Below are 21,657 nucleotides of genomic sequence, written 5' to 3' on the forward strand. Positions count from 1 at the left end.
CAAACCTGTTAGTGTCCCAAATAATGACATTTCCATCAAATCCTGATGTTACTAACAGTCTTGTATTAGTATCATATTCGATGTTCTTCACCCAGCTAGTGTGACCATGTAAAGTGCATACTTTGGTGTTCAATTTTCTCAGATCCCACAGTGCTATTGTAGTGTCATCAGAGCAGGTAGCGAACAGCCGGTTATCAAGAAATCTACAAAAGCAGAAAAGAAAAACTGATTTGTTCAATTTCTTTTAAAAAATAGACTTGAGAAACAATTTCTATACTACCAAACCAAGAAAGAAGAAAAACAAGGGACTACAAACTTATTGTGTTGATCTAGTGATTCTGATATACAATGAATAGTAAGTATAATTCACAGAAACACAGGATCAGGTCAGGCTACCATAATTTAATGAAAGCTACATAGTGATATATTTCCTTTAAATTACTGGTTTTTATTTGGAAGGTGGTGACAGAGGGAAAGAAAAGAACTTTAGAATTTAGGAAACAAAAATTGTGATACAGGAATTTAATAGGAAAAAGGGATTTTAAAGACTTGATTGGTAAGGAGAAGATGTTAGCATAAAGGTTTCTAAATAATTAAAAACATTTACTTTGCTACAAGTTATACCTCTTTCTTTCTTTCTTTCTTTTTTTTTTTAAATCTTTTTACCTGTACCAGGGATCAAACTCACGACCGCCTGCTTGCAAGGCAGGTGCTTATGTTGCTGAGCTAAATCCCCAGCCCCCTATACCTCTTTCTACTCAGAACACATTTACATAGCAACACTTACTCAAATTGCTCTAATTTTTAATCTATTAACTTAAAAGTATTTCTCAAACTCAGCAACATTTTATTAAGGCCATTCAAGATTATAAGATGGACTTAATTAAAACACTGTAATTCAGGCTTTAATCATTTTTTACTCATTTCTCAGGCCTTAAAGAGAAAATAGTTTATAGAAACATTTAAGAGTACCAGGTGTGGTGGTGCTCTGTGTGCAATCCCAACACTTGGGAGGCTGGGGCAGGAAGATCACTGTGAGTTCTAGGAGAGCCTAAACTACATAGTGAGTTCAAGGCCAACCTGGACTACATAGTGAGACTTTGCTCCGATAAGAGATAGATAGACAGATAGGTAGGTAGATAGAGATGGATGGATAGATAACAGATCTACCACTCATACTGGAATTTCTGCTTAACATCAGGATAGTTTCTCTAACATAGGTTATCATATTTAATTTCCTAATCTCTGCTAGAGCGTCGTCTAAGACAAAGTCATATATAATTCTTGTTAGAAATCAACTTCAATATCCACAATCATCATCATGACCTTCCAGAAACTTATCATGGCTTTAAAATTCCTGGCTTAGATGTTAGAAACAACCTAAATGCCCATCAACTGAGGAATGGGTAAAAAAGATGTGGTATCTTTATATAATGGAGTACTACTCAGCTATAAAGAATGAGATTTTTATAGGTAAATGGATACAACTTGAGACATACTCATAAGTGAAATAAATCAAACTCACATATGTAAACACCATATTGCCTTCCTTAGTGTAAGAAATGGTAAGAGTACATAAGATACAAAATCCTCAATATATACTGTGAAAGGGTAAGAATCTGCTTAAAGGAGAAAAAAAAATAATATCTCAGGGAAAAAGAGGAGGGAAAAAAGGAAGGGAAAAGAAAAAAATATCTAAATTTGTATAAACACAATTAAGAGAGCTGAAATGATTATGCGACAAATTCTATTAGTTCTTGGAACAAAATAGTTAACATGCATAGGATTGGATCAATTTTGCATGTTTGGTCTGGTGATCTGAGGAACTCTTTTGAAGATTCCTACATAAAATAACAACCTTAGTTACATTCCTACCACCTGGTTTTGAAGGTCTAAATCGTCATTGTCTTGGTCTCCTTGCTACTGTTATTTGTCTTTTTTGTTTCTTGTTTTCTAGTAATTTGTTTTCCCCCTCTAATGCAGAAAGGATAGATGTACATGTAGGGGCATACACATGCCTAGAACTTCTCCTACACAGTTTACAAGAATCAACTGTATTATACATGATGATATGAACAGCTACTTTGAAGAAAAAGAGACATTATGATAGCCATTGCTGACTTCTTACTGTAATGCTGTGAAATCCAGTAATGGTTTTATTCTTTTTTTTCTCTGTCTTTTATTTTACTTTAAGAATCCAGCAATATCTTCAAGATCATCAAGTCATTATCTCTGTCTTGGGTGTGACAAGGATCCCATGCTGATACAGAAATAAGTGAAAATAGACTTAGCTTTGAGAACTCTGTGCCACACTGTTCAACAGTGCTCAGGCTAGGCTAGGAGACAGTGGACGTGAGCCTACAGTCATTGGGGTCTTGATGATTTCCGAGATGTCTTCAAAGCATGTTTCTTTCTATATCTGTACTTAGTTTCTTTGTCATAGGACTAATCTCTTAGCAGCTGCACCTCTTTGGCCCCAATCTTACACATGGTTCTTTGTGGGCCAAAATTTATGTCTTTTACATTTTTCTGTTCTGCCTTTTGCCCCCAGTTCTCACTTTTAAGTTCCAACTAGATGCAATCAGTAGTACCTATATATCACAGCCTGAAGGTTGGGCTGTCTTGAAATTTCCACCACCACAGTAATCAGTCCACCACTCTTAATCTGTCTTCTGCAGAGTCTCAAAACATGAACAAAATGTAAACAAATTTTTTGCCAGAGTGTAACACATATGACCTCTAGTCCAACTGCCAATGGAGTCCTTGTTCCAAACTGAAACGCCCTGAACCTGACTTTCACTGTCTGGATTCCTTTATGCCTTTGGTCCTTTGTACTCCAACCAGGATCATCCATGAGACTCTGCTTACTGCATTCTGAGGCTTCCCTAGTTCACATCTCCAAACCTTTCCAAATTCTATGATTTTATTCTTTGTTAGCCTGTTTTGTATTGTTTAATTTCAACATACATGAAGGTATGGATAGCTATTTTGAAGAAAACAAAAGACATTATGGTAGTCATTGTTCATTTTCCTATTTTCTGGTTTTGAAGGCCTGTAATAACTGCATTATTCTGTTTTGATCAGTTTTATACTATTTTGTTTTGTATTAATTCATTCTAAATGAAGATACAGACAACTATTTAGAAGAAAACAAGAGACATTATGGTAGCCAATGTTGATCTCTTGTTGTCTTGCTTTGAAATCTGTGTCACTTACATTGTTTTCTTCTGCTCTGTTTTGTTCTGTTTTGTTTGACCCTCTTTAAAATAGAAAATAAATGGGGCTGGGGATTTAGCTCAGCGGCATAAGCGCCTGCCTTGCAAGCAGGCAGTCGTGAGTTCGATCCTCGGTACTGATAAAAAGGAAAAAGACAAAAAAAAAAAAACAAAAACAAAAACAAAAAAAACCCAAAATAGAAAATAAATAAATAAAATAAAATTCCTGGCTCAAGCTGAGTGTAATGGCACTTGCCTATAATCCCAGCACTCAAGAGGTTGAGGAAGGAAGATGCCTTCAAACTGGAGGCCAGCTTGGGATATATAGTTAGTTCAAGGTCAGCCTGAAGTACATAGCAACACCCTGACTCAGAAAAGCAAAGGCAAAAACAAAGCAAACCATAAAACTAAAATTCCAGGCTCATTTTTCTCCTACCTCTTGACCTGGTTAAATCTTGCTTTCTGTTTAATACTCAAGTTATGATGCTCTCCAGGAGGACTTCTTTCTCTGTCCAGCCTGCAGTAGATCTACCAATTATCTAAGCTACAAAGGCACTCTGTACTTCTATCAAAATACTTAATACTATAATTTAAGGAATAACTGTAGAAGGCTATAAACTCCTCGATGACAGGGAACATAATTAGTTCATGGTTATATCTGCACTATTCAACACTGGCTACCATAATGTCTCTTGTTTTCTTCTAAATAGTTGTCTGTATCTTCATACAGTGCTAGGTATGTATGTATTCAGCAAATATTTATTTAATGAAGAAATGAGAAGAGTTCATTACCTACTGGAAAACATTACAAATATATAATTACATAAAGTAATTGTGTAGAATAAGCAAAGGCAAGTGAGTAGTTATGAAAAACTTCATGTCATTTAAACTAACTATATTGTAAATGGGGAGTAAACAGGGGTGGAAGGCAGGGTAGAGGAATGAGAAAAAAACCCAAGTTATATCTTGTGCAAGTACAAATTCTCTATAATGAATGTGATTATGTGTATCTAAAATGTACCAATAAAATCTGATTTTAAAAAAAAGAGAGAAAACTAACTGTAATAGTGAGCAGGAAGAGCTGGGGACTTAGCTCAATGGCTCACACACTTGCCTGGTAAATGCAAGGGCATGAGTTTGATTCCTGGTACCAAAAACAAACAAACAAACAAACAAAAAACCCAAATAAGAACAGAAATACCCCAAGTGAGGTCACGAGAAACAAGCAGAGGTACAGTGGCACGAAAGCAAGTGCTACGTGAGAAAGTAGAGACAATTAAGTATATTATCATGGATTTATTCTACAGTGACTCCTAATAACCAATTCTAATTATGAAATCTATTTCCATCTGCAAATATATTTTAAGTTGAAAAAAGTACATTACAAAATAAGACTACTGATGTTTAGGCTAAATTTCATCCGTACTGTAAAGTTAGCATTATCTCATATATTTTGCCATGTCATTAGACTTACCAATAAAATAAATTTTTTTCTTCTCCTTTTTTTTTTTAAGCTCTTTAGACAACTTTTTATTTGTTTCAGTGTTGGAATCTTACCCAGGCCTTATGCACATTAAGCACATATTCTAACACTAAGCTACAACCACAACCTAACAAAAGTCATTTTTAATGGCTGAATAGTGTTTACTGTATGAAAGAATCATAATCTTTTTCTTTTAAAACTGATATGCAATTGTTAGATGTTTGGATTATTTATATTTTTCCAAAAACACTAAGATAAACACATTCTTACACCCAAATATCAATCATATCTCTATTTAAGTACACCCCCCAAAAACACACAAATGTATTATTAAATAAAAGGGATTTTTCCTTTTTTTTTCAGCTGGGGTTCTCACTATGTTTCTTAGGCTGGTGTTATATTTGCAAACTCAAGTGATCCTTCCACCTCAGCCTCCCAAATAACTGGGATTACTGGGCACACCACTGAACTACCTGAAAAGGAATTTTTAAAAACATAAGGGTTTTGATACAAATTGTTCTCCAAAAGAACATGTTTATATATTGTTCTACCAGCAGTTAAAAAGGTCCATTCTTCCCAAACCCTTGTCATACAGATTTTATTTTTTATTTATTTATTTTTTGGTACCAGTGATCAAACTTACAACCTCATGCTTGCCAAGCAGGTGCTTAGGCTGCTTGGTGCTTATAGTGTAAATTTAGCTGTAAGCTAAATCCCCAGCCCACCACACACATTTTTTTTTTAATTTCTGCTATGTGCAAGAAAAATATTATCCAGTTTTAATATGAAAGTTTTATCTATACTAAGGTTGAACTTTTTTCAGATTTATTAGAAAATTAAATTTTTTTGTGAAACAAATTTATGGTCCTTGCTGATTTTACAATTAGTGTTTTTACTACTGAGTTGTAAAATCTCCTTATAGTAAATATAATATATATCAGTTTTCTTAATAGTGTTTCACAAACTTTATCTTCTTATATTTTTACCTTTCAATGTAGTGTCTACATTTTTTCCTTTCTTATTTTTTTGTACCAGGAATCAAACTCATGACCTCACACTTGCCAGGCAGACACCATGCTACTGAGCCATATCCTTAGCCCCTACATTTTCTTATTATATCAAAATTTTAATTCGTGTATCATCAAACTCACTTTTTTCTATAGATTTGCCTTTACTGAAAGGCTTTTTATTTATATTTTGTTTTTGTTTTTGAGAAAGGGTCTTGCTTATGTAGTTTAGGCTGGCCTTGAACTTGCTATATAGTCTAAGTTGGCCTCAAACTTTCAGTGATCTTCCTGCCTCCACTTCCCTGATGAGACTTTTGTTTTTAAAGTACAGAAATTATATGGTTGAGAAAAATACATCAAAAGCTATTTCAGGGCTGAGGGCATGAATCAGTGGTTGTGTAGTTGTCCATCATTTAAGAGACCCTGGATTCAATTGCCAGCCCCAAAAAACAAAAATATTTTTAAATATTCCAAAGGCTATTATAAAGCCAAAGCTTTTACATAAATTGAGTACCTTCATACATTTGAACAATTTTTAAAAACCCATAAGGATAGTTTATTCAGGCTACAGAAAAACAGTGCACATATGGATTAAAATTATGCTGCTTAAGCTAAATCTGCAGCCCACCACATACATTTTTTTAAAAAAATTTCTGCTATGTGCAAGAAAAAATATCACCCAGTTTTAATATGAAAGTTTTATTTTTACTAAGGTTGAACTTTTTTCAGATTTATTAGAAAATTAAATTTTTTTGTGAAACAAATTTATGGGATAGGGATATACTGCTGAGGGTCACAGTGGTCCATTTGAAGGGTTTTAAGAGAACGAGATGATCATATCAGAGTTTCAGGAAGATCTCTGAAATGGTTAAGGTCCCAAACTCCTGAATTTTCATTATAAAATAAATCGCGTGATCAGCCTTTACTTTTTGTTAATAGAGTCATCTAAAGTTGCTAATGTTGAAGGCACAGAGGTGGCTGGCAAGCAGAGAGAAGGGAAAAGCCAGGGAGGGAGATACATCTTTTGAGGTCTTGTCCTCAGTGACTCACCTCTTCTGACCAAGCTCCACCTCCCAACAGCAAGTTTTACTGTGTGCACAATGGTTTCTGAGAAGCAGTACGTATTACAAAGAAGTAGGGGGAAACTATGAGTATAATCCCAACACTCCAAGACAACGATTGTTAACCAGCTTTGCTTGTCCTTTTAAGTCTTTTTCTGCAATCATTCTGCATAAGTGAGATCAATTTTATATTCTGACATTTCACACTATTTTAGGCACTTTCCATTATTAAAAATTATTCAACAGAATCATGTTTAACTGCAAGGATATCATTACTTACTTAATATTCCTTTAAATTATACTGTGGTTTCTAATGTCTTAGTACTATTAATATTTAATTAAATTTTTAAAAATTAAGCAACAGTGGCTCTCAATCTTTGCATCTACACATGCAGAATTTCCCAAGTTTCTGATTCTAGAAACTCAGGAGTTTCTAGTCTAGTGGGAACACAGAATCTACATGTGTAACAACCTCAAGCCATGTTGGTACTGCTGGTTGGGGGGATCAAACCTTGAGCATCACTGTAGTAACAGAATATGTAAGGATGTGCTTTAATAATTTCTGAAAAGCAACACTTTTTTTCTAAAATCTTTCCTTGTACCTGCAGGAAAAATGTTCATTCTGGTTAGAAAAGGTAGTGATATTTATAAAAGCATTCTCTTACAAAAAAATAAGTTGCTAAAAAGTATATGCCAATACCAAAAATGTAGAAAGGACATAATCTTGGCAAAAAAAAAAGAGCCAGTAATTCTGAATTGCATGTAACATAAAGAAAACTTCCAAACCAGGCATGGTGGCACACTCCTGTAATTCTAGCACTAGGGAGGCTGAGGCAAAAGAATCACTGCAAGTTCAAGACCAGTCTGGGCTACAAAGTGAGTCCAAGGCCAGTCTGAACTGCACAGTGAGATGCTGTGTCAAAAAGACAAAAAAAAAAAAAAAAAAAAAGAAAAGAAAACTTCAAGCCTTTCACTTATTTTTGGTTCTTTTTTTTTTTTTTTTTGCCTCAGATAACTATCTGCTAAAATTTTTGGTTCTGGAGAATTACAGTAAAGAGGATAAATCATAAACATTAAGAATGTAAGGAGAGATCAGTCAAAGCACCCAGAACAATTTTTATCTCAAGATATGCAACTGTAGATGCAGAGAATGTAAAATATTGGACAAGTTCTTACAAATGTGGCCCAGTCCTACCAAACTCAATATAGCCTAGAGTAAGTCAATAATCAGAAAATATCCTTGACTCCACAGTCCGATAGCTGGACATTTCTCCATATACTCTGAAATCTATTATCTATAAATCATAGAACTTCTCCAAAGGTCCCCACCTAGTTCCAGTGGAGGTCTATAACAGCTCTGATGTCTGGATAAATTGAGTTCATCATCAGAGGATAACTGGTACAGTATGAAAGCTATGGAAAGTAAATGCTCTTAAAAACAGGTACCAACATTTCATTATCCACATGATATGTTGATTGTCTTAAAGAAAGCTACAAAAATCATGAAAATAATCTTTTCCCTATTTACTTAAATATATGCAAATTCTTAGCACATAAATGAGTTAAATGTTGCATTTCTGCATAATCTTTTCAGTGAAATTATAGATTATGATCTTTTTTCATATTTGAATTTTATACTACATTCAAAAAGAGGCTCACTTTTGTATAAATGTCAAAAGGCTTTATAAATTTTTCCAAGGGCTTTTCTTAGACTTGTGGGATATTCAAATAATTCTATAAAGTATCTATTATGTCATTATTTCTGTCATTTTTTTCCTGATAACTTGTTCAGTTCAATCAGATCCTCATTTGCCAACAATTTTATGTGTAATCTGTCCAGTTCTCTGACATCATTTTCAGAGTTTTGTGAAATCCTGTATCCTTTAAACATAAATTTTCTGTTCCCACTGATAAGTACTGTATTTGTATTACTGTGCTTCCTAGGCAGGCACTATAGCTGAGCTATATCCCTAGCCCTGTATTTGCATTGTTTTAAATATAATAATCAGCAAAAGAGCAACAAAGACAGTAACAGGGAGATCTTGGAATATTTACTCATTTCTAATTGTCATATTACTAAGTAAATATTCTTATGACTTCCCTTTAACCTCATGATTAAGGAAACCTGCATTACTGTATGGATTCTTAAATCCAAAGTCCTAATGAATAAGAAGTAAGTCTGCATAATAGGTGTACATATTTAAATTACAGACTTTCCCCAAAGCATGAAGCAATAAATGGTAAAGGTTCTTGACAACTATGACTGTTTTTATTTTACAAGATAAGCAATCCACACAATTAAGACATGAACAAGTATGTGCAAAATGACTACCTAGAACCAAACCAGAAAACGCATGATCGCATTACCAAACAGTAGCACAGTGAGGTTTTCTAATGAAAGTGAGTATGAATTCCACTTCTGCCACTTACTTTACAGAAAGTGTTAGGCAAGTGTCTTTACCTGGCCTGTAGTTTATTTCTTAAAACAAATACAGTACCTGTCTTACATAGAAATACTGTGAAGATTGAATAATATAATGCATGAGAAATGCTTCACAGGAGGTTTGGCACATGGTAAACATTTAAAAATGTAAGTTAGTATTATTAATAAGTAACATACACTTAAATTCATGCAGCAGAAGACTCTTCAGATCCTCACTTGAAACTCTTAAATTATATGTGCTTATAAACAGGCTTCAGAATCTGTATTTCTAATCAATACACTGGAAGAAACAGATTCAAATTTGTAGACATGGGGTGCTGTGGTAGATACACTGACAACAGCAAATGAAACTCACATTGCAAAATACCAAATTCTAAAAGCAATCAGTCAAAAAGCATTTTGGGTAGGGGCAAATTTGACACAACTCTTCTTTCTGAAATAAATTTTTAAATTGTAACATATTAAAAACATAGAGAAGCTTATAAACAATGTAACAAACACCTGTGATACCAACCACCCAGCTTTACTAAGTTTTAACATTTTGTTTTCTTTCAGATTTTTCTGAACGTTACAAACACAGTTGAGGTACAGTGTGTAACCCTCCCCAATCCCATTCCCCCCTCCCTCTCCAGAGGGAACCACTATCCAAAATTTTTTGTCATTCCCCATGCATTTTTAGTGAGTTTATGTGTATGTCTGTCAATAATTTATATTACTTTGCATTCAGTTTATTCTGTAAATATTTAATAAGCACCTACTCTGTGCAAGGCACAGTCTTAGGTGCTGGGATAGAGCAGAGAACAAACAAAATACATGCCTTCATCAAGCGCATGTTTACAAAGTTTTAAAACTTTATATAAATGGTATCATACTATAAAGCTCATTCTACTAGAATGCTGCTTTTCTGCTAGATGTGTTAGATGTTGATACTTTTTAAATTAACTGATGTATAGTATTCCATTGTAAAATATATCAGATTTTCATCATGATGGAAATTATTTCCAACTCTTTTATTCCTAACTGCTATAATGAAACTTTCTGTCTTTACACACCTCTTTGTTCTTTCTTAAAACACATAATGACTCCTTCAATTTTACCAGTTGTTGCTAAACTGGGTTTCAAAATAATTTTACCAATTTATACTTCATCAGTAATATCTATGAGTCTCTTTTTTCTCAACATCTTTGCCACTACTTGACATCTGTTGGGTTTTTTTGTGCTAGGGCTCAAACCCAGGGCCCAGCACATTCTTGGCAAGTGTTCTACCACGAGCTACACCCTCAGCTCTCTTACTGTTAATTTTTATTATATTTGCATTTCCATAACTAGTAAGAGCTTGAGTAGCTTTCTATATTTATTGCTCACTATAGTTTCTCCTATGTGATTATTTGCTTGTTTTGCTATATGGTCTTATATATTTTGGATACTGACAATTTTTTGATATTGAAAAAAACTTCTATCAATTTGTATCTTCTCAAACTCTTACAATTTTAAATTTTATGCAGTCAAACTTACCAATCCTTAATAGTTTCTATTTTTTGTATCTCAAAACATTTTTCTTACACTTAGGGTATAAATGTACTCTATACTTAGGCTTGTTTTTATCATTAGGTTTTTAGCTGAAAGTTGTTTTATTTTATTTTTTGTCTTTTTGAGACAGGGTCTCACTCACTATGTGGTTCAGGCTGGCCTTGGGCTCACTTTGTAGCCCAGGCAGGTCTCAAACTCACAACAATCCTCCTGCCTCAGCCTTCCCAGTGCTGGGATTACAGGAGCGTGCCACCACACCCAGCTTGGAAGTTATTTTTTGTTATGATGCGAGACAGAGGTCTAATTTATTTTTTTCTTATGTATAACCAATCTCTCTTTCCCATTTTTCCTCTCATTGATTTGTAATGCCTCTGTATTATATATAAAATGTTCATATACTCACGAGTCTGTTTTTAGAAACTCTATTCCATTTGCACTTTATCCCTGTCTTTAGATTATATTTGGTATCTGAATGGCTGACTGCTCTATTTTAGTCTCCAAAACTGTCTCAACTATTTTTAGCATTATCTATGTTGTTCCATTAGAAATTTAAATTAAGCTTTATGAAAAACTTATCCTCATATTTTAACTAAAAGTACACTGAATTAATAGACTCACTTGGGGAAACTGACATTTTAATGATCTTCTTCAGGGAGGATCTGCATGTTTTTTATAGGTAACTACAGACCTTTCAACCTGGACTCAATTTAAAATTGTTAGAGGTTCTGTACTATATGGCAGTGAATTTGGGTAAACCCTGGCTTCTGGTTAGAAAAAGTACAGAAAAAATTTTCCAACACTTCCCAATGCCATTCTAGATAAGAGTGATTTACTTCCAGATCACTTTAATGTGAGAAGGCTGTTCTTAAGCTCTCATCCTTATCCAGAGTCTTCTAGAATCCTTATCTTGACCAAGCCCTGGAATTTCTATGCCTGTTCCCTGTACTCATATCTGTCAAAGCAGAAACTCAGAGTCACCAGCAACAAAACATACTTTCAGTACAGAAGCCAGCTGAATACTTGTTTACTTCTTTACATTCCTGGTTCCATTTCATATTTAGCCCACAACTATACATTTTTAGTTCCATTTCTTTTGTATCCATTCAACTATACATACACAAATATATATAAATATATATATATGTTATAGTATTAGTTTTTTAGCAGAAATGATTATTTAGAACATTCAAAAATCTATAGCCTAATTTTTGTTTGAATTACAAGTTTTAGATAGAACTATATTAAAATCTCTATGATTGTAGACTTGCAATTCTTTACAATTGTTTTTGCTTTGCATATTTCAAGGCTATGTTTAAAATACATAACAGGTCATGATTATATCTTCCTGGTAGATTATTTATTTAATTAATATATACACTTGCACTTTATCACTATTAAAGCCTTTTTCATCTGTCAACACTAATAATCACGACTTTTCTTTTTTTCTTTCTCATTTTATTACCAGTATCTCTAAAAAGAATATGTAGACAATTTTATTTTTTATTGAAATTACGGTGTCTTTTAATAAGGATGGCCAAATCTTAAATTTATTGTGAACTACTCACATGTAGGATTTTCTTTTTGCTATTTATCACCTCTTTATTGTGCTTTAATATTTTAAAAACTTTATTAAGCTTTCCTATCTTCTACTTAACTGATTAGGTTTTCAATATAGCATTCACACCTCTCCTTTTGTTGGTTTGAAAGCTATATATTTCCATTATTTTATTTACCTTTTTTTTTTATTTACCTAGTTATATACTGATCTAAAAGCATCCAAAACTACTTATATTTCTATCTTTTTCCTAAATATGTGGATCTTAACATATTATATCTTCCCACTGAACAAATCTCTCCCATATATTCAACCAATTTGTTGTTACTGTCTAGCGCTACCTGCCAATTCCACAGCCATTAGCCACATGTAGCCTTTGTTGTTATCTTGTTAGCATATGTTTGTGATACATTAGCACATACAGGTATTACACTCTGGGTTCCTGATCTGTGGATGATATGACTTGAGATGTGCTCTAAGTGTAAAACACACAATGAATGAGTCTTACAGATTTTGCCTAAGCAAGTGAAAGTAAGATATATTGATAATTTTTATACTGATTACATACTGAAATACTATTTGTGTGTATGTCTTATGCTCTGGGTGAATGACTGGGGAATCCAATGCGCAGTGTTATGTATCATTGTTGCCCGATTATTGTGCTTTGAAATTTTGGTGTAGTTTTTTTTTTCCCTCGTCTTCTTTTTTCTTTCTATCCTTGGAATCAAATGGATTTGGAAAAAAAAAATTGACTAGAATGTGCAGAAAAAATGAAATACTATTTTGGAAATACTCAAGTAAAATACATTTTTTGTTTTTTTGACAAACCTGAGTGCTGGGATTACAGGCGTGGGCCACTATACTTGGTCGATAAAATAACTATTAAATTACTATTGTCTATTTCTTTTTAAATCTGACTACTACAAAATTAAAACTCCATATGTGGCTAATATTCCATTTCTATTGGCTGATATTAATCTAAAGGTTTAATTTTTGTTGTTTGCTTTTTGGGATGTCAGGGATCAAACCCAGTATTTTATATCTTCTGAACACACACTGTATCATGACTGTATTCCCAGCCCTGTACTTTCCTGTTTTTTCTTTCTTTCTTTCTTTTCAAATAGGGTCTTAATGTGATGCCTAGGCTGGTCTTGAACTTAGGGCTCAAGTGATCTCTTGCCTCAGCCTCTCAAGAAACTGGGATGATAATCCTATGCTACTATGCCTGCTTAGTTTTAGTTTCAACTTTGTAAAAACCCCTCTAAATAGGGCCAGGAATATAGCTCAGCAGCTTAAGTGCCTGCCTGGCAAGTGTGAGATCCTGAGTTTGATTCTTGGTACCAAAAAAAAAAAAAAGCAAGCCCTCTAAATTATATTATTTATGCTACTGATAACATGTGACATTTTATCTAATTAAAATTCTCCAATCTTGACAGTTTTCCCAGCTGTGCATGAAGTACACATCTGTAATCCCAGCACGCAGGAGGTAGAAGTATGAGGACCACAAGTTTGAGGCCAGCTTGGTCTACACAGTGAGTTCACAGCCAGCCTAAACTATATGGCAAAACCATGCCTTTAAAAAAAAAAAAAAGGTTTACCTGGTTATAATATCAATGACATTAATATTATTCCATTTTTCTCCTGGTATCAACTGTTACTGATAAGAAATCTGTTAGTTTAATCATCACAATTCTATACGTAATTTGGCTTCTCATTTTACGGGCTTGTAAGATTTGCTCCTGATCTTTGATATTCTGAAGTTTTACCATGAACTGTCTAGATTTTTGATCTTTACTTAACTTTTGGTTTAAGGACTCTGGCCTCAATACTGCAAATTCTAAGCCACTATAAAATTAGTTCTCCTCCAATTTCTGTTCTGCAACTTGTCCTCTTCTGTAACTTTTTATATAAAGTCTCAGTTAATTTTTCATCTTTTAACTATTCATATTTATCATTTTTTCCTGTATTTTGGTTGAATTTTTTAGTACTGTTTTGCAAATCACTAGTTCATCTGCAGTGGTATAAAAAGTAAAGCTTATCTCATCTACTAAGTTTTTTATTTTGGTGCTGAAGATTGAACACAGGTCCTCAAACATGCTCAGCATGTAGTCTATCTCTGAGCTATACCTAAAAAACTGGCCTATTCCCCTTCCAGTTCTACCACCCTACCCCACTGGTCACTGCAGTGCTGGGGATCAAATCAAAGGAAGCAAGCTATGTCCTCAACTTCCCTTTTTTCCCCTGGGATTTTAATACACTAACTATAGTTTTAATTTCCAAGTGTCCTACTTGATTCTTTACCATATTAACCTGTTCCTTTTATTCCTGTTCTTCACTATATTAATCTGGTTTACCTCTCTTGTTTTATAATGTTGAGTTCTCTTTAATTGGAAAGCATCCTTATTTCTTTGAGCATCCTAAAAAGGCTTAAATGTGTCTCCCAATCAATGGAATACTATGCAGCCGTTAAAAGAATGAGATTCTTCTATGAAGATTAATATGGAATGATCTCTAAATATGTTTAGTGAAAAACGCAAGGCATATAGTATGTGGAGAATGCTACCATTTATATAAAAGTATATGTGTGTGTATATGTTTATACATGCATAAACTATCTCAGAAAAAATATCAAGAAATTGGTAATAGTGGTTACCTCTGGGGAGAGAAACTGGGTGGCTAGGCGACAGAGGTGAAAATAGACTTACTTTTCACTGTTTACCCTTTTGTACCTTTGAATTTTGTACCACGTGCATGTATTACCTAGTCAAAGAAAAAAATAAATAATTTATTTTCAAAAATAAAGTCTTTGTTGGACTACTCCATAAAATTAATTTTATCCAGAAAAATGCTGTCTGGTAGTTGATATATTAATATTAGATATTTTAACTTTTTTTTCTTTCTTCCTATTTGATGGTTTTAGAGTTGTTTGGTCAACTGGGCCCGTGGCTAACAATCAGGATTCATAATGAGACTTCAGGGCTCCAGTTTCTTGATGACATTGGAAATACCACACATACATATTTGGTCACTGATTCAGCAAGTGGCTTCATTTAATTCCTATTAATGTCTGTTGTGTCTTAAGTCAGCTAAATACCTATAATTTCCAGTAGTAAAGAGTGTTTTTGTTGTTGTTGTTCTTCAGTCTTTCACAAAAGAGACACACATTTCCATTGAAGCCCTGGCTTCATGTAGTTCTGGCTCTGGTTCCTACCTCACATGAAATACTTTAGGATTTTTCCAATCCCTTAACCTGAAGGAATAAATGTGCTCAATGTCAGAGTTAAGACTAAAAACCTAGTAGGTCTGTGATGTCAGCCCTGCTCAGAGTTCTGTGTCTGTGTTCCATTTCTGTCCCACACAGATGATTATACTGTTCAGAACCTGACTATATTTTATGTGTTTATTTATTGTTTTATGTGTTTGGACCAAAGTGATTATATCACCGCTCAGTGTTACCTTAATTAGAATTTCCACGGTTCTTCTTTTAGAATTTTAATATAAAAGTAACATAATCTCATTTCAAAATGTTTAGAAAATTAATGATAATCCACCATTCTGACTACTCTTAGTAACTAAAATATTCTTTTAATCTTTCTTTTGTTTCACATTTGTATAATTTTTATCATGATTTTAACCTATAGTATCTCAAGTATTTGTCTATTTTGCTATGTAGTCTTTATGACCACCATTTTAATGACTGCATATTAATCCATCAAACTGTTCAACTATAATTTACTTCCCACATTATCGACAATTTAAAGAGCTTCCAACAATGCTAAAAAGATATTCTCTCTGCATGTGTTTTTTCCTCCAAGAAGTCTGAACTCAGTAGGTGGTAGTGTAGTGGTGAGAAATGTTGGGCAACAAAACTGTCATAATTCTACGAAGATCTTTTTAGAACAAAAGCATTACAAGGCTAGCATAATACTAGGCTGGGGTTCATAATGATGACCTTGATATACCAAGAGGAAGGAAAAAATTACATGTAAGTAACAATGTATTTCTCTCAGAAAGATTCCAATTCAAAACGGTTAACAGTAAATTTTGTAAGTAAAGGAATACAATAAATATTACAAGGAATTAGAATCACAATTCATATATGTGAATCATGAAGCACTGCTGAACATATTTAATTTCCAAATAGAATACTGAGTAATAAAGTTCACTTTTGTTGTATAATACTAACCTGATATTATTTACACAGTCTTCATGAGCTTCAGAAAGTGTTTTTATGTGCTTTGAAGATATAGGGTCAAAAAGCAGAACTTCAGTCTGTTCACAAGCAACTGTCAGTACTGACCTGAAAACAAAGAACACATTACTGTTTAGTTTCCTAGCATTCTCTGGTTACTGATATTCATTTATTTATAATCACATAAACTAAAGATGAACTTTTCTGCTTATGTTTGTAGCAAATATTTAAAAGATGGGTATTATCCACTGTTACTAAGAATACTACTAACTGGTATTCTGTCTCATACACAGGATGAGATATAGACTGGAATAGCTTGTTTAGCCCCTACAACTAAAGTATCTATCAGAAATTTAAATGTGTACATCTTTTGACCCAGCAATATCTTCTGGGATATAATCAAGAGAAATCATCTATTAATGCAAAGTACATATAAAGATTAGCAAGACCTTGTCTCAAATTTAAAAATTTTTAAAAGATGGGGGAGGACTAGGGATGTAACTCAGTGTAATAATGCTGAGTTTGATCTCTAGTTGGAATAGAAAAAGGGAAAAAGTACCTAAAACAGAATCCCCCCCACCCCAGGGGAGGAGGGGGAGGCCGAGGCCGAGGCTGAGATCGAGGCAGAGAGAGGGACAGCAAGGTCAGGTCAATGGCGGTTCCGGGATCAGAGGCCCAGGGGCCCGGGACTGGAGCAAGGGACCCGCGCTAGGGCCGGATAAATGCGGGAACCAGGAGAGAGACTGACCCCGGCGGCGCGGTAGGGTAGGGCAGCCGGGGAGTAGGAGTGGTGAGCGAGGAGGCAGGCACCAAAGGGAACGAGGGGGGCTGGGAAGCCATAGCGGAGGCGCTCCCTTACAAGCCTTTCCCTCCCTCTCCCCGTTTTTTGTTTTGTTTCGTTTCGTTTTTGTTCTTGTGTCTTTCTAGGACACATTCAGGCGCGCCCTAAGACAGAATTTTAAGCAAATTTTTTGATAAAGTGGGAGATGGAAAAAAACCTACATTAAAATCTTTTCCGTATTTAGTAACCTTATAAGTATGCTTTAAAGTGTATCAGCATAAATCTTTCTTTGAAATATCTGGACTTCAAAGTTTAATAATACTGAAAGATTCTGCCATGGTTTGAAGGTAGGGTCTCCAAATTGTATTCCCTGGAAACTTGGTCCTCAGTGAAGCAGTGTTTAGAGGTGGGCTCTTTGGGTGGTAATGGATCATAAAGGCTTTGCTTTTACAAACAGGTGAATCTCCTCATGGATTAGCAGATCAATGGGTTACTATGGGAGTGGCTTTGTTATAAAGTGAGCTCTCTCCAGCTTCCTTGCTTTGTCTCACAATGTGCAGACCTCCAACACGTTATGATGCATTAAGAAAGCTCTCACCACAGTGCCTTGCTCCTGGACTTCTTCCTAATACTAGAATATAGCCAGTCTGCAGTATTCAGTTATACCAAGAGACAACAGACTAAGACAAAGTTTTGTATTGATTGACCATTATTAGTATAAATATTCAAGTTAATATGTGTAATTCTAGAAGATATAAAATAGATATAGAAATAGCACTTCTTACTTTGGGAAGGCTTGGGACAGAAGGATTTCAAATTTTTAGTTCAGCCTGGGCAACTCAGTAACTTAGGGAGACTATTTCAAATCAAAAAAATTTTAAAAGGATTAGAGATGTAGCTCAGTGAGAAGATCTTGGATTCAATTCCCAGGGCAAAGAGGAGTTAGAGAGATGGAATGAATGAATGGATGGATGGATGAGAGAGAAACCACTTCTTTTTGTTAGACAAAAGAGCCATGGAATGAACTTTTTTCTTTAAAGTAATATTCTGAGTTCTAAAATACTGTAAATAAAAATTCTACTAAAATTTTTAAGAGTTGTTTTATTTTAATCCAATTATAATATGTGTGTGTGTGTTACTAAGGATTGAACCCAGGTCCTACATTCCCCAGACTCCTTCCCCTCATTTGAGACAGGGTCTTACTAAATTGCCTAGGCTGAAATTAAATTTGTAATACTTTTGCCTCAGTCTCTTACACAAGCATGTGCCACCATGCCTAGCTATACTTTTAAACGTGTGACATGTAATTTTAATATGATGTAATTTGCTTTAATATCTGTTTTCTCATTGACTTGTAATACTTTTACAATACACAGGATTTTAGATTCTATGCAACACCACACCATCTTACTTTCTAAAAGGTTTACAGTATTTTGCTATATGTAAAAGCAAGAATCTTTCATTGCTTTGGCTAAACCAAGTTTTAGCATTTAGAATGAATTTTTAATAAAGCATGTAGTGTAGGAATTTTTAATGGGATGAAGTGACTTTACCAATTAGGCTTTTTTATTTTTTGAGGGTTTCATTATGTAATTCACTTAGGCTAGCATTGGAGGTCATTGTGTACCTGAGGCTGGCCTCGAATTTGCAGCAATCTTACTGCCTCAGCCTCCCAAGGGCTGGGATTACAGGTATACAACACCATGCTGGGCTTAATCATGCATATTTTCCCAGTGATAGGAATCAAATCTAGCATCACAGGCCTGGGTAGAATTATCATACATACAATATTGAATGGTCTCATACATTCCTTCCCACATATTCAAGATGTTCTTTTTCTTTTTTTTTTTTTTTTTTTTTTTTTGGTACCAGGGATTGAACTCACGACCTTGCGATTGAAAGGCAGGCACTTATGCCACTGAGCTAAATCCCCGGCCCCAAGATGTTCTTATCAAAGAATATCTTGGCAGTTTTTGGACATTTGAGCATCCTTATATACTGAAATTCAAATTTTCAAATTATGTACATATCCACAAACACTTGTTATAGATTTTAAATAATATGTTAATTCTATAGAAAAGTTTGAATAGAATTGACATTTTTACAATAGAGTCTCAATAAATATAGATTAATCCTTTCTAATTACTTAAGTCTTTTGTAATCATCCCAATAAATTTGTATAGTTTTTTCCTTTTTGAGTATAACTGATAAAATTATGTATTTAAGGCATACAACACATTTTGAGATTTTATGTATATATAAAATGTATTTTGTGAAATGATTATAATCAAGCTAATTGACATATCAGCTCATACATAGAGCAATTCTTATTTTCCTCTGCTTAGAAACATATTGTAATAGTACAAGTCAAAGAAACTCTCTCAAGCAAAAAGAAAAATGTGCTCAGCAACTCATTCCCAGAGATAGATTAAAGTAGTTAATATCATTCTAGACCATGTCTTGATATCTCTATACATTAATGCATTTCTGAAAATAAAAAAATGGCAATGCCAAATATACCGTTTTTTCCAAATCCATTTTATTTCAAGGAGAAAAAAATGAAATAATAACCAAAATACTCAGTGATTTTATACTTAAAAAGCCAAATATACCATTTTGTAACCTGCTTCATTTAATGGAGTGGATACCTTTCCACCTCAATAAATTCATGTCAGCATCAATTATCTCTTAATGACATAATTGCTAACTCTTTTTTTCCATTCCCCCATTACCATCCCTTATATCCCACATACCAATCCTCTTGTCTAATACTGGTCTCCCTTCTACTTTTATGCCAAATCTTGTTTTAGAATCTATGTATTAGGGAAAACATGTAATACTTGCCTTCTGAGTCTAGTTTATTTAATATGATGGTCCCCAATTCTATCCATTTTCCTGCAAATGACATAATTTTCTTCTATTTTTGGCAAATTATGTGTGTGTGTGTGTGTATATATATATATATATATATATATATATATATATTTTCTTTATCCAGTCATCTGTTGATGGGCATCTAGACTGGTCTATATCTTGGCTACTGTTAATTGTGCCACTAAAAATATGACTATGCATTCCTACAATATGCATAATTTCTTAGGAAATATACTAAGGAGTGGTATAGCTGGGTTATATGATAGTGTAATCCCTTTTCTAATCTTCCTCACAATCCAGAAAGTTTTATTTGTAATCCCATTGAGACGTTACTGGAATCTTGACAAGTTGATTTCAATCTACCACCTCCAATGTGACCTATGGTGAGAGTAAAGACACCAAGACATATTCAAAGGTAAGGAAGGGCAGCTAAGGGGTCCTAAACCCAACCCCAGTGATGATATGCAGACAAAGGACTTGATCCAAGGCCTCTTTCAGAATTTATTACCTTGTCTAGAAGGGGGTGGGCTCGAGAATGAGTAACAGGAAGGATAATGGGAACTAAGTAACTTGAGCTGTCTAGCCAGGTAGGGCGGAAAGCATATTTGCAATATGCAAGGAGATGAGCAGAAAGACCAGTCTGCATAACTTGATTGGGATAGTATGTGAATGAATTTAGGAGGCTGTTGCTGCAGTTTCTGATATGTAAACCTTTATACCCAGGGACTCACAGCCTCTTACTTTGAGGCTCGTACCCAGTTGACATTTCTGGAGCTGCCATTTACTGCACTTGGATCTTTTACAGAGAGCACTATGCAAGGAAACAGAAGACTGTCAGACTAACTTTAAAGATTATATAACAGTACTTCAGCTGGCCTTATTTGCATTGCTTAGAGCCAATTTAAGAAAGAAAGAAATACCATAGCCAGCTCTGTATATATCAGTGTATGGAATAAGACTTAATTTAACTAATGTTGCAGCAATTGTTCTGCATTCAAGGAGGGGCACCCATGTTGTCTTCTACAATATGATAGCTCCATTTTCATGTTTTTGTTATTTCTTTTTTTTTTAGAAATTGCTATACTGATTTCCATTATGGCTATACTAATTTCCATTCCCAACAGCTGCATGCCTTTTCTCTGCATCCTCACCAGTATTTATTGTCTATATTCCTGATGACAGCCATTTTGAGTTATTCATTTCCCTAATGGTTAAAGATGTTGAACATTTTATATATATATTTATGGGTCTTTTGTACTTACTTTGAGAAATGTCTTTTCAATTCATTTGTCCATTTATTGCTATTTGACTTTTTGGAGGTTTTAATTTTTTTAGTTCTTTATATATTCTAAATATTAAGCCTCTATCAGAGAGTAGCTAGCAAAGATTTCCCATTTTGTGGGCCATGTCTATACACTGTTGATTGTTTCTCTTGCTGTGCAGAAATTTAAATTTGATACAGTCCCATTTGTTGATTCTTGCTATTAATTTTTGTACAATTAGTCTTATTCAAGAA

At 34.1% G+C, this 21,657-nt stretch overlaps 1 protein-coding gene across 2 annotated transcripts in view; it reads right to left on the reverse strand.

Annotated features, from left to right (window-relative positions):
* Positions 1-21,657, reverse strand: part of Dcaf10 (DDB1 and CUL4 associated factor 10) — a 61,906-nt gene that overhangs the window by 30,822 nt on the left and 9,427 nt on the right. Inside the window, exons 2-3 of one of the 2 annotated variants that reach the window (XM_003470883.5) lie at positions 16,481-16,594; positions 6-203 (exon numbers count right to left, since the gene is read on the reverse strand). In XM_003470883.5, coding sequence (XP_003470931.1) covers positions 6-203; positions 16,481-16,594 — 312 coding nt within the window. The remainder of the gene's footprint in view (positions 1-5; positions 204-16,480; positions 16,595-21,657) is intronic. The other variant, XM_063225191.1, reaches the window with a different exon arrangement.

Source organism: Cavia porcellus, unplaced genomic scaffold (assembly GCF_034190915.1).
Source record: "Cavia porcellus strain 051 isolate PalLab524CR breed Dunkin Hartley unplaced genomic scaffold, mCavPor4.1 scaffold_1, whole genome shotgun sequence".
In the NCBI taxonomy this organism is placed as follows: domain Eukaryota; kingdom Metazoa; phylum Chordata; class Mammalia; order Rodentia; family Caviidae; genus Cavia; species Cavia porcellus.